This window comes from Cyprinodon variegatus, unplaced genomic scaffold (genome assembly GCF_000732505.1).
Source record: "Cyprinodon variegatus isolate N-32 unplaced genomic scaffold, C_variegatus-1.0 Scaffold79, whole genome shotgun sequence".
Lineage (NCBI taxonomy): Eukaryota > Metazoa > Chordata > Actinopteri > Cyprinodontiformes > Cyprinodontidae > Cyprinodon > Cyprinodon variegatus.
This window is the reverse complement of record NW_015150532.1, coordinates 138,317-153,090: the sequence shown is the minus strand read 5'-3', so window position 1 is coordinate 153,090 and position 14,774 is coordinate 138,317. Positions and strand designations below refer to the sequence as shown.

At 37.1% G+C, this 14,774-nt stretch overlaps 1 protein-coding gene across 1 annotated transcript in view; it reads left to right on the top strand.

Moving 5' to 3' along the window:
- LOC107083612 (vertebrate ancient opsin-like) overlaps window positions 1–14,774 on the top strand; it is an 80,848-nt gene that overhangs the window by 9,528 nt on the left and 56,546 nt on the right. Inside the window, exon 2 of the mRNA XM_015372975.1 lies at window positions 2,795–3,123. Within this exon, the coding sequence (XP_015228461.1) occupies window positions 2,795–3,123 (329 nt within the window). The remainder of the gene's footprint in view (window positions 1–2,794; window positions 3,124–14,774) is intronic.

The window sequence follows — 14,774 nt, the reverse complement described above, 5'->3', positions numbered from 1 at the left end:
ATCGATTAATCGATAAAATAATCGGCCGATTCATCGATTTTTAAAATAATCGTTAGTTGCAGCCCTACTTGTAATAAGCAGCCATCTTTCCCTGTGGGTTTATCCAGCATTAGGTGCTTTCATCACCGTTTTAGTAAATCGGCTTCTTGAAAATAATATATATCTGGTAAAAATCTCCCAGCTGATCATAATATATGTTCAGGATAGCGTTACCATTAGTTATCAGTCCAGCTTAGGAAACGTTAGATAATCTCTTTATTAGCAGAATTTACTTGAAAATAGTTTTCTAATGCTAATAGATAACTTTCCAAGAGACGCTTCAAAACCAGTAGTTATTATACTCTCTGAAACATCCCACGATTTTTGCAACGGCAGTACATTTCTAATTAGTAATGACACTTAGCTATTAACACTCCCACTAAGTCTCCAGTGTGGAGATGACACCAGCTTGTGTGTGTGCTATGCAAGGAGAGTACTGCTGTTGTTTTATTTCACACCTGACTGAGTTTGAAGAGAAAGCGGCCCAAGATGAGCTGGAACAGCTAAGAAGAAAGCTGGGAATATTTCTTCAAGAATACACTAGATGGGAAGCATTTTTTTTAAGTTGCTTGCAGTGGGGCCATGCCAGATCAAACAGAATCTTGTTTCTAAAGCTTTGTTAGGTCTGTCTTACTGCAGATACTGAACTAATAGTAGCCAAGAGGAAAATCAAGTTTTGAGTAAAATGGATTTTGACTTTAATAGGAAGCAAATAAACCAGAGGACCCCTCCCACTGCTTTTCTGTGATCCAAGATGTATCAGGTTTGTTTATTTTACAAAGAAGGGGTGCATGCAAAAGCTGCAGGAAAGTGGCATCAGAGGACCAACTTTGCCTCCTCAGGCTTTACAATCAAAAACATCAATATAATACACCAGGAAGTGGATTTAAAACCATGTTCAGAGAGTTTTTTTAGAAATGTAACTTAAAAATATTGGGTGCATGTTTTACATCCCCTTAACTCTAATGCCCTGTAAGAAAATGCAATGAAATGTCTCTATAGGTTCCCTTAATATACACTGGAGCTCTTGTACATGTAGCTTTATTTCAGCAAATCTGTTCTGTGAAGACCTTGGAGGTTTGTAAAGTGAGCACATGTGAACAAAAAGCTTCATTAGTACCACCAAACACAGCAGAGGGTCAGAAATAAAGTAGTTTGGAGCTCTAGATCATGGCCAAGTTATCAAACAGTAACAAGGGCAGTATTAATCAAAGAAGACGTTAGAGGCCCATTGTTACTCTGGAGGAGGTGCAGATGTCCACAGCCTGTGGGGGGGATCTGCTGACATGGCAGCAGTTAGCCATAAACTTTAAAAACATTGCATTTATAAGAGAGCCTGGAAAAAGTGAACTGTTAAAGCAAGGAAAGTTAACTTTTTTAGCGAGTCATGTCGGAGACGCAGGGAATATGTGGAAGTACCTTATAAAAAAAGGTGTTCTGGTCATAGGAAACTAAAGTTGTATATTTTCTTTTTGCTTATGTACAAAAGGCTGCTTTTGAGGAGATATCATACTGAAAAGAAGAGTCACCTCAATGAAACACGGTGATGGTGACACTGATAATTTTCTTTCACAGGGACAAAAAAAGCTGACAACTGTTTAAGGAACAAATGCATGAAGCAAATAAATGATTGTGTTTAAAATTTCCAGAGGCTGTAAAACTCTTCTAAGGGAAAGAGTGTCTTACTCCACCATGTCAACCCTAAAGGTCACTGCGACACAATGGAATAGAATTTATAGCAAATAACATTCTTGTCCTGGGAAGTTCTAATCTAAAGCCAAACAAACATTTTAAATCTTATTTGACTTTGCCAAAGCAATTCTCAAGTAATAAAGCATAAAATATTGTAGTTTTCACATCTTTAAAGCTGGTAAAAAGATACCTGAAAACACCTGCAGTATGATGTGGTTTACGAGGTAATTACTCAGGGGACTGACTGCAAACCTGGACCACATTTAAAGTATTTCATAGCTTAAAAATGAGAAATGTTTTATATTTTCCCCTCTGCTTTTCAACTGTATTCATTCATTCTTTCTTTCATTTTCTTTTTTCATTTCATTCATTCTTTGTCAGGCTATAATTTAGTAAACTTAGTAAAGCACATTTGAGTTTTTGGCTGCAAAGTGACCAATTATTGAAAATTTCAAATGTAAGGCAGCGTCTGATCAGCCAGCAGACCATTACCCGTTTGACTGCTGAGCTAAAGTTTGTTTCCATCTCCTTCTAATGGGTATCCTTTGCACTTATTTTCTTCTCCTCTTTTGTGCTGAGTGGTCAGTGAAAGGCCTTCGTAGAACTGCTTTCACTTTAAGTCTTCTTCACTGCCATTGAAGATCAATAGACTTTACTGACAGCCCCATGGATCATTATAGCCTCAAAACAAAATGGCAAAAGGGGTATAAAGTCCAAAAGGCCGACGTATACACTGAGTTCAAGGCCCTTACTCTTCAGTCTTAGGACTACAATACAACACACAGACACACAAGAGCTTTTTTATGATCTGGCATGTTTCTTTTGACTAGCTGGTAAAAGCTCAGGTGTTGCTATTGTTTCTTTTTTATAACAGTGGGGACCCGAAGCAGATGGCAGAAAATAAACTAGAATACTGAACTGCCAGAGAGAGTTGTATGCTCCTATCATGTCAATAAAAGGTTATAGACATGAACAGGCTGCCCTATGTCTCAATGTATGACATAAATCCATGATGTCTACGTTTAAAGTAAGTCCATTCACATAACCTCTATCTGTTCTTTAGGAATTGTGTCCCTGATCTCCTTGGCTGTCCTCTCGTATGAACGCTACAGCACCATGATAACCCCCACTAAGGCCGACTCATCCAACTACCGCAAGATCTCCCTGGGCATCCTTCTTTCTTGGGTCTACTCCCTGTTGTGGACCCTTCCGCCTCTCTTTGGCTGGAGCCACTATGGCCCAGAGGGTCCTGGGACCACCTGCTCTGTTGACTGGACAGCTAAGACAGCAAATAACATATCTTACATCATCTGCCTGTTTGTGTTCTGCCTCATCGGGCCCTTTCTGGTGATCGTCTTCTGCTATGGAAAACTGTGGTGCGCCATTAAACAGGTGAGTCCGTTAGAAGGCCAGTAGGGTTTTTTTTTTTTTTGCTGAGGATGAGTGATTAAAAGAGCTTTCTTGCAGCTCACCCTAGGTTTCTGCCTTGGCCTTCTCTGTTAATGCTAATGCTAATTATATTAGAACAGTAATGGTAAAGTTAAGTTTGTGTTTTAAATGAGCACATTGATTTTACGAAATATATTTTTTGAGATAGAATGTAAAGTGGTACAGTAGTAGCCATTCAATATTTCCCCACTTACCTTGATGGGCCTTTGGCTGGTCCCCTAAGAATCCTTTTTTAAACATCAATCTTTGTACTAAAATATTCTTTCTGTCATGATTTGTGGACATTTAGATCTAAAGAGAAGCATAATCTCATAGTCAGACCCTGTAATTCAGGGAAAGGGTGGAGTCAGAGTAAAAAAATATGCATGCCCAGGAGAAGGAGGGGGTCACTGGAGAGTTGTCTGCCATTCGGCTGGCGTTTCACCTGGAAGGGCCATTTTGAATGGCTGCTACTGTAGTATGAACATCAGTTTAACTTAGTTTAGTTTGTCCCAGTTCCAAACAAATGTCACCTAAAGTCAGTTTACAAAATGAACTAATCCCATAATATATACAAAAATATATAATGATTCAATTGGTTAAAATGATATATACTTACCTATTTGCTTTAGTGCTGAGAAGATTTAACAGTAGTGAGATAAGTTGCCAATTAAAGTAAATTGGACTAGTAATGAATTTGAACAGATCTGTCATAAGACCGCCCTGTGATGGACTGGCGACCTGTCCAGGGTGCACCCTGCCAGTAGACAGCTGGAGATAGCCACCAGCACCCCTTACAACGCCGCTTGGGATAGGCGTGACAGAAGATAGATGGAAAGATGCATGTTATAAAACTGATTGAGATAAGAAAAAAAAAACTCCTTAAAACTCCTGCCCTGTGACAGCAAATCCCATTATTCTTTGCAAGGAGAGCTCTCCCCACAAAGCATTCCAGGTTATATCTGCCTCTTCTTAGGCCATTCTTTTCTTCTCATACACTTTGTAGACACTTTTTCTTTAACAACCCTCAGCCATTTCCAAATAACAGAGGTGAAAAAGGCGGGCTTCAATGACTGTCTGAAACAGTAGCTGACCATGCATAGACACCTGAAAGTGCGTATGTGCAGAAAAAGATAGCTTACTGGGGACTAGCACGTAGGATGGCCTTACATAAACATGTCACCAGAATGACAAGTAGGAGGACCACTTATTTAGATTAACCACCAGGAAATAAAAGATTGTCCTCTTAACTGGAGTATGTTACCTAGATAATGCAAGGAGTACTTAAAAAGAAAAACCCAAAACAACTATTTAGATCAGATATTTCTTTCCATGATTGTAATTTGAACTAATCTTCAGCAATAATTAAAGTTGGGCTTAGGGATGAATATGTGGACAAGCACATTAATAAGTATGACAAGTAGGACAAGTGATGCTGTGGGCCTATTTTTGTTTAAGAGGCTTTTGTAGACAACCAGAAAATGTCACATGAAGGCAATTGCTCCATTCCTTGAAAAAAAAGAAAGAAGAAAAGGTGGTATCACTGGCTCTAAAACATGTAAACATGTTAACAAACAAAAAAATAATCCCAAAAAACAACATCAGGTCTCCAGACCTAAATCAGGTAGAAAGCCTGTGGGTTGAGCTGAAAAAGAGGAAACATAATAGAAGAACTGCATAGCTTGTTTTAAGAGAAATACGGAAGAATCCATCGTTGCTCCATCTTTGAGATGTTAAAACAGGTTAAGAGGTGTTTTACTGGCAAAGGAAGCTTTAAAAAATAGTATCAGATTTTGACTACCAATTAGGTATTTTGCCAAAAACAATAATTTTTAATGGATGGATTTTAAAAGTTGGATTTTTCAGAAAAGTTAGACCAGGAGATTATGCAGCCAGCAAAGTTACCACTAAAGCTGCCTGAAAGACTAGTACTGTATTTATCACAGGTGCCTCTTTTGGAATCCCATGTCAACTTCCAGGCCTCAGAGGGATTCACAGACACTTGATGCATATTTGCCCTGCTCTGGTGCATAAATATTGAGCAGCAGTCGCCTGCTCTGAGCAGTGAGGAGCAGCGAATCAGACCATGTTTTCAGAGATTTCCACCTTTTTTCCCCCTTGGCTACAAACTGATGTACGAGTTAACCGGTGTTTGGGTTTCTGCACTGACTGAGAAATGCATACGTAACACACATGCCCACACACACCGGTGAAGCAGTTTTATTCATTATTGCAGCTCACTCCAGCTCTGTGAGGGTCATGTTTTCCCAGACGAACAGTGTGAAGCATGCATGCTCTCACATGACCGTGCTTCTTCTCTCTTCGTTCTGATAAACAGGAGTTTGGTGTAAACATATAAGGCACAAAGATTGACGTAAATCTCATACCAACAGTTTTCTTTTTTTTTGTTCTTTTTCTTCTGTCGTTTTACAGAACTTTTGCCTTTCTAAAAAATGATTTTATTCCCCTTTTTAAATATCTACAGTTAGTCAGGTTGAGTTTTGTTGTTTCTCTCTCTCCCTTGCTGTCTCCTTAAGTCATTATTACATGAAAACTCCTCTCTTATATGGAGTTTTTTAATTGCTAGCCAAACAGTTTACAGGTTCCCTCACAATATTGGGTGAACTTTACAGCTCTGCTCTGAGGCATTGCGCTTTAGCGGCAGATGGTGCACATAAAAATATATTTATGCCGTTCCAAATGCACATAAGAGAAATGGAAAACTACACAAACAAAAAGATAGAAAGAAACACTGATAAACAACTGAGAAGTGAGAGAATCAGAGTTCTCTTCTTCTTTTTGCTGCTCTTCGCTGATTATGAGACAGAGGGGTCTTTCATGACAACAGAAAGCAATTCCAGTCATAGGAACATCTTAAATTGGCTTCAAAATATACTTTGTTTTTTTTTCACCCTTTTGGATTCTTTGCATTCGTCCGCTGTTGATAGCTTGATGGGAAACTGAAGGTAAAAATACAGGCTCAATGACAGAGAAGCATTTTATTTTACCTAGCTGTAGAATGTTGTTGTATTTCTATACAATTCAAGTGTCATTCCAATCCACACAAAACATTCATGCCCAATGTCCTTTTTCAGCATTTTTTATATTATAACTAAAAACCACAATGGACAATGTGAGTATAAACATGACGTGGAAGGAACGTTGCAAATGGTTTCCACGTTGAATTTCAAGGTGAACAACTTAAAAAAGGTGGTGTTATTAAAAAATATAAGTTGTGAAAATCTAACAGGGCTCTGTTTTAATTAATTGTTTCCCCATATTTAAAAACTGGAAATGGTATGGAACAACTTCCAGCTAGTTTCCTTCTGTTACGTAAAATCATGATCAAATATATTGATGTTTTTGTTCTATTTTGTACTTTCAAATATTAAAATGTTTGTATCAAATTCTATCCAGCCAGGATAGTTTATGCCACAAGACAGCTTGTATTTTTTGCTTACAGAATAATGATGCATTAATTTTTTCGCCAATAGGAACTCATTGAAATCTCTTGGTGAACAGAGGAATCTGGACAGCAAAATAACAAATCATTCTGGAAAAAGCAGCCGCAACCAATGATCATTACTTTCGAAAGACAAACTACAGGGAGAAAAGTATTTAGTCAGTGTTTTATCTCTGATTGGAAACTGGCTTCACTGGTGACTGGATTCTCTTTAGTCTTTATGAAATGTTTAGCATTATCAAAGCACTCGATTGGCGTGGCAGATTGTGGTTGCATATTTTGGTTTCCTCTCATTCTTAAAGGAACAGTATGACTTGGTGTGGTTGAAAATGGCAGGAATTCCATGTGCTTTTGAAACCACAAACTAATCACTATTAATAAGCTTGAGTAAAGCTGCAGCAGACTGATATTTTGTTTTGTTTGTCCCTGATCAAATTCTTCCATTACCCATCCTATTGTGAGTAAGCCTCTGGTTTTAATGGAAGACATTACAGCAGAAAATTATGATTACTCATCCCTGTTTCACACTTTTGACACTGTAACACAAAATTTCACAACATCATGAAACGGATGATGGTAAAAACTGTTGTTCTCTGATTAATGGAATGGTAATTATTTGAACACTGAGAAAGTCATAGAGCATTGATATTTTATTTCCACATTCTCACTTTATTCATTATTTAAATAAATTATGTCATTCAAGTCCACCAACGCCATCCAAATGAATTCAGTTCAGTTTATTTATAGAGCGCCAATTCACAACACATGTCAACTCAAGTCACTTAACAATTCAATACAGTAAAATTGATTCAAAGTTTTCTATCTAAGGAAAACCATGACTCATTGACTCAAAGGCAATTCCTCACATTAAGCATGCTTGTAGTGACTGTGGAGAGGAAAAACTGCCTTTTAACAGGAAGAAACCTCCAGCAGAGCAGGCTCAGTGTGAGTCGAGGCCTGCTGGGGTTTAAGGAGACAGAAGCAGACATAAAGAAAGAAGCAGAGATACAAAGGCCTACGTTAATCAGCCCCACTAGTGGCCCCATCCAGGCATGTATGTCAAAGCATACAAAGCACACAGATATTACAAAACACAGCTCTGTCCAACATTTTCAAGACAGGCAGTAATTCATTTTCAAGAGTTTTTCCCAATCTGCTGATCGCCTTGAAAATTATGGGCTAAATGATGAGAAGTCTCCAGATGTTTATGTTTTCAAACCCTTGAGGTAGCTGTCCAGGTAGTTTAATTTTCTTTCTAGGTGCACGATGTGGGAATTCACACTTTGTGGATGCTGAAATACTGTAATTTGGTGGCACGGATCTCGCTAATTTTTCCTGGAGCCTATAACATCGCTGACCTTCTGAAACCATACTGATGGGGTAAAAACAATAATATAAAACTTTTCATAAATCGCTACCTAAAGAGATGTACAACATTGGCTGTGTTATTAAAGCTGAATGGTGAACCAGTGATAATAACACACACACACTCCCACATACACAAGTATCAAGTGGTCCTTGGTTAGATAACCAGTATTTTATTCCTGGTAATGGCATCCGTATCCTTGGTCCGAATATATAATTTGACTCATACGTCCCTGTGGATTACTCTTGAGTGCTGCAACATTTCTTTAGGGCTCTGTATGTGGTGCACACATGAATGTTGACAGGGAGGAAGATGGAGACATCAGGAGCAAGTGAAAGAGGCAGAAGGATGACTGTTATGGGAGAAATGGAAAGAGAAGGACCTACTCTCAGTCCTAATTTTGTGCTGCGTGTAGGTGTTGCCAAGCCTTTTATTAGGCCAGATGTTGGTGTCTGTAAGCCATGGCCCAGTAAAAAGTTTAACTGGAAGTTTTTTTTTTTTAAGTTGCTACTGTTTAATGATTTGAAATAAATATTACACTGAAAGTTTAATGCATATTTTTAACATTTCCAATTTAAATTACAAGATGAATTAGGTAAAGGATATGTCTGTGTAGACCTAGATGTAGACCTAAATGTTTTGCTTTTATAGTCAGATTCGTAGCACATCATGCCATTAGAAGGGCGCACTGTGCAGTGCAGCTATGAAGCTCTATGACGTGACTGTTTGTTAGACTGTGGAGTTTATTAGTATGGAGCATGAAACACACATTTGGAGTGTTTGTCAGAGACTGCAGCTGTAGCTTAGAGCATATTTGATTCATAACAGCATGAAGAAAAGCCGTACGATTAAATATATGAAACGGCAGACTGGACCACTTGCTGTGGTCAGAGAGAATGATAAAAGATGGTTGACTGTTTTCCGTGCCTGTAGAATCATACATTTCTAACTAACATTCTGTTATTTTATTCTAATAAAGTTTGGTACTTTTGTACATTTAATGTAAAAAATGGATCGTGATTTGAACATCAAACATCCCCATAGATATATCTGCTCTGAGACTGATTAGCCGTAGAGTTTCAGGGAAGAAAATCAGGCTAAAGTGGCTTTATCTGATTCAATTTTCAGCTGCCAGCCAATATTGAATTAGTATAAAATAAAATCAACATAGATTGATTAAAACCCCTGATTAGACTTTAATGACTGCACACAGGAGTACAGAGGGAGAAAGTGAACCAAAGATTCAAGGAACACCAAGGGCAGTAGACTCTTAATGCAGTGATGGCATAATTGACCCCATGGGATGTTATTTAGACCAACAGCACCACTGCAGATGTTTTCCTTTTGCATCCTCCATTCAAGGACAGATAAACATTTACTGCTGTGGCTCTGTCATCCTCTGAATACTACAGTATGTGGTGGATGAGAACGGTACAGTAAGGGTCTATGAAAAGATGGGGGTCATATGTGACTTCTTTAGCATATTGTCTGTCAATCTCAGAATGCTGATCATTGGTATTTTATGCATGATAGTGTTACATTTTTGACTACCTCAGCTATAATTCTGACATTTTTCTGATTGTGAATTTGTAGAAGGAACCAGCAATCAGGGTTAGGTTCGCTGTACTGGACATTATTTGCTTCACTTTTTAATTTTTTCTTATTTTTTGTCACAATAAATGCTGTTTGAACCGCTTGTTTGCATTGGATAGGCTAATCAGGACATTTAGCCCCCCCTGCAACATATGCTCTGGGATTATCCAAGCACTGAAATCCTTCCATCACATTCTTATCCAGACTGGATGGGGAGCATCTGTGAAAAGCTATTTCTAAGTGTTACCACAGTGTCTCAATTTGAGGTAGGTCCAGACTTTTTTCCTAATGCCTAAATTTTTGGAGGGCCTGCCTAGGCATTCTGTCATTAGATTCTCTGATCTAAATTGTGGAAGTCAGAAGCTCATCAAGAGGTACAATTTGGCCTCCTGGCTCATTTTCTGATTAATGCTGCTTTTGGCAAGCGTTTAAACCTTGGTTGATGGACACTTCTATTTGAGATGATGAATTGAATAGTTCCCAGTAAAATGTTAGTCAGTTATATAGTGAAAAAGCTCAAAACATGATCAAATCTAAATCTGCTCTATAAATACTTTTGTGAGGCGCCATAAAGACATAGATTAATAGGCTGGAAATGTAAGAGGGAATGTGAAACTAGGGAAAGATTTGGAGGAGGTATTTCCTCTAAATAATAATGTTATCTAGAAATAGAAGTTCATTGTGTAATATGAACAAGTCCCATAAAAGAAAAAGCTGTGCTTTGTGAGATGGAAGGTACAAACTCTAGTAAAGCTTTAATATATGTCTAGCAAAGCCCCAAGTGCTGCTCTTCATCAGATGTAGCACTCTTGCACTGGTAATAACATTAGCTGAAACCAGATTTAATACAAGTCATTTAGGGGTATGCGAATGGTGTAGTAGAGCAGTAAGATTAAGAAATGACTGCAGTTATTACTTACTTCTTAACTTTCTTTCTTGTTATCTGAAAAGACAATGGCAAATAAATGTCTCAACCTATTTCACAAGAGAGGTGGTATCTGTATTGGAGTGTTTCACACTCTGAGGGTAAAATCCATTGAGAGGAAGCCAATGAGAGGATCACATGTTTCTGCTCCATAAGGCCTCTGATGATATTTTCAAGAGGACAAATAGCTGTAGTTTTTCAGCAAAAACTTTCTGTACACTGCAAACTACAGATTACCTTACATGTGATGTTGATATATTAACATTACCATGACAGTCAAAATTGATTAATTAATGGATTAACAAAGAAATACAAATAAATCTGAATGGTAAGTGAGAATAATAATAATAGATTTTATTTGCAATGCACTTTACATTAAAAAAAAAAATCTCAAAGTGCTACAGGTAAACTCATCATAGAAGGGTAAGAATAGGTAATAAGCATTGGTTTTCTGTTTTGAGAAACATTAGATACTTTAAGTTCCTTAATTCCTAGAGATCAGGATGAGCAGATATACATTTTCAATTACATTATAAAACTTTCTAATGTATTTGAAATATTAATATACAAAAAGACACATAAAAAATAAATTGATGTGTTGGCAATTTCTGCAAAGCCTAGACTTGACAAAGAAACTAATTCAAGGTTGGATGCTAACAGAGAAAAATTATTTAATCCGCTAAAGGAGAGTGCAGCTGAATAAATTAATTATAAAATGTTTATTTTATAGATCAAAAACTAAAGAAACAAGCTGTTGGAGCCAGCATTTCTCAATAAATCATGTAAATAAATATTTTATAAATAAGCTCCTGGACTCTTAATATGTAAATGTATTTGTAACAGATGATTTATTTCTTGTGTGGAATGGTGTTGTTCAATTTACAGTAGTTATAATTTACAAATGTTAGAAAAAACTTGCTATACTGTTTTCCCAACTTTCTCTGAAATTCTCCTAATTATGTACATTTATATCCTGGACAAGAAAATGCAGAATGACAATATATGCTTACAAAATACTTTGATGTAAAACTTTGTGTAAATCTGAAATCTTTAAGCTGCAACCTGCAGAGTGAACACATGGACGAACCATTTTACTTATTAGCTTTATTATTAAGCTGTAAATGGTTCCCTCCTGCAAAAAAAAAATCTGATCCTAACAACAAAACTTCATAGCAAGTCCGTTTGGACTCCTCATTTGTTCGTTCACCTGTGTCCCTGATTGCCGTAGAGCTATTATGTAATGTAAATACATTTTCTGAGATTCAACCCCAATTTTAAACAATTTCTGTATTAAAAAAAAAACATAGATGACAAAATTGTAACATTTTTCCATTTTTTTTTCATGAAAAACAGTTGTAGTCATGTTCTGTATGACTTGATGTGTTTTCCTGCATTTTAGAATTGTAGACATTCATTGATACACAGCATAGCCTAGGATCTAATTGATTCAGGTTGCTTGGTCTTTGGCTCGGTGATTGCAACACTTGAATTCATTTCTCTTTTTTTAATCAATTCTAATGTGTATTGCTTGGCTTGCTAACGTTGTTCCATTTACCCAAGTAGTTTTTTGTGTAATAGATGGTCTCACATTTTACTGTACTTAAAAAGTGGTTTGGGGTTGACTGCAAGAGGTTCAGATTTTGTGACTGCAAAACGAGCTCAAATTGTCATGTCGCCAATATCATGAATGTTGCAAATGAGTTTATTTGTGCTTTACATGTGAAAAAAATTGCCTCTTTTTTCCAAGGATATCGGTCAGGGTTTTTCTTTTTTTTTTACTTTCATGACACAGCACCTGAAGCTCTTAGTGTCTGGGGTGTAGTTTCCTTTTTTTTGGAGGCAATTTCTGCTTATTTTTTTTACATAACAGTATCAGTCAGATAAGTAAACCTTAGCTGATTTTAACAACTAATGTTTATTTCCATCCCTTAACTTTTTTCTGGGAAGGGGTGGGAATGTACTGGTTATGTGTTTTCTTGGTCATGTGACAGTGATAGTGATGCAGCACAGATTGAGGATGTTAAACTGAAGCAGAAAAGCTCTCTCAGCTTTAAGAGTGTTTTTTTCACTGTGTTCAAAGGATTGGAACATATATAATATTATTTTGGTAATTGGGCATAAAAACAATGCTAATATTGCTGCAATTTTAGTTTACAGCTTTCAGTGTCCTTTATTTAGTGAAGAATTGTGAAAACATGCACTACCAGAGAGTAATTTACCTATAGTGTCATGTCTTCCAATTGTTAAAATAAAAAAGCCCATGATAAATTGTTATAAAAGTATAAGAGAAAAAAGTCAACCTTTTTATGATCTCTACTCGTCAACAAAAAACATAACTGTATGTGTATTATCTGGAGATAGAGATTGAAAAGTCAACTGACATTTTTTTCCATTCATCTTATAAAATTGCTTCCACGAGTTCTTCAAACTTTGCAGCATCCAACTCAAGCACTCTTTCTGTTTCATAAAGCTCCAGTTTGATAGATTTTAGGATCCCAAGTGGATTACATCGTTTTCCAGCATCTGACAGGCAAGAAACAAAAAAAAAGGGCTAACAGTTTTCTGTTGTTTGTATGGAAGCCCTTGGGAGTCTGACCACCAGTTCACAACAAGCAAAATGTTCAAGACTGCCCAAAAGCCTCAAAACTTAGGCACAGCAAAGTGAGCTTCTCAGAAAAACACCAGCTTTTTTCCCCTGGTCACGCATTTGAGAAATCAACAACATACTGATGTCTGTGTTTACTTCTTGACTTATGTCTTAACCCCAATCCCTCTAACAGAACTACGACTTGTAATTGACTTGTGCATGTTCACACACAATGCTTAGTGTCGCGGAGATAGTCAGAAGGAGAGACAGCTGTGAAAAGAGGTCTTGTAAATGCTTGGAATGGAAATCGCTACACTTCTGCTTGATATGAGTGACGGGATGTTGGAGACTAGACGGAACACTTTAAGCTGAAATTAGTTCTCAGAAGGGTGCCGGGATGAAGCCCTTGCTCTGTTTATCTGTGAGCAACGATTGGCGGTTTTACTCTGCTGCTTGGTACTCGATTTGGTGTTTCTTGTTTTTTCTTCCTGTCTTCAATTATTTTTCTAAGTGTCTTCCTTTGACTATCTTTCTTCCCTGCTGACTATAACTGCTTTGCATCAGTGTGTTTTCTCAGTTGTACTTTTTGAATCACATCTTGAATGTTCACATTAAAGCCCTACTTTTTAAAATCCTGTACACCGTGTTAAAACAGCAGCTCTTTTTATGAAATACACTGACAGCCTCAATGCCAGCATTCCTCTCGCTCTTTCAAATCTTTACAAAGCTCCCTTACTCACATTTACATCTCGAAGCTCACGGTTACCTGGTTCACACGGACCCCCTCTTTCTGTGCCATTATCATCCATCTTCTTCACCTTGGTTGTCGTAGTTGCCATTATTACTTCCATTCCATCTCCACCCCTCATCACCTCTCTAGAGAGCGACACAAATTGCAGAGTTTGTTACAACGAGACAGATGTTGAGCTTGGAAAGGAACTTTTGTATGGGAGAAGCCTGCATTGCAAAAGTATTCAAACCATTTGAAGTTTCCCACATTTTATCTCATTACATCAACAAACTTGGATCAACATGGGTTTCATAAACCAAAACAGAAGTTGAAAGTTGTGAATATTGTTTGTCTAACAAAAAGGAACAGAGCAGCCATTTGGAGATTTACTTTTCTAGACATTTAAATCTAATTAGGTTGCAAGTATAATTTACATAATATAGTTTACTCCATATTCGCATAAGGTGGGGCTATGGATTTACAGGAGAATCATCATTTGTGCATTATGCAATTCAGGTATTTTGTGAAAATCTGAAAAAAAAAATGTTTTGATAAAGGAAGAAAGTCACTGTTTTTACTGTGAAACATCAGGTAACATATTAAGAATGTGTTATTTTTGGAGGAAACCTACACAGCAGTTTTAACTCTTCATGCAAATGAAGAAGGATGTGAAACATGGTGGTTGGGGCATCATAGTGTGTGGATTCTTTCCTCTGTGATAAAGTTTGTATAGTTGATGGGAACATTGTTAAAGGGCAGCTGTTAGATGCTGCAAACTACTAACTACTAACTACTAACTCTTTCAGGATCATAACATGGAAGACTAGCTATTTATATTACACCATTTCCATAATTAATCTGATCAAGAACACTGCTTACAGAGAATAAGTCTCTGACAGAACAAAGAGGTATTCATATAAAGGACACTTAAGATTAAAGTGATGATACTGA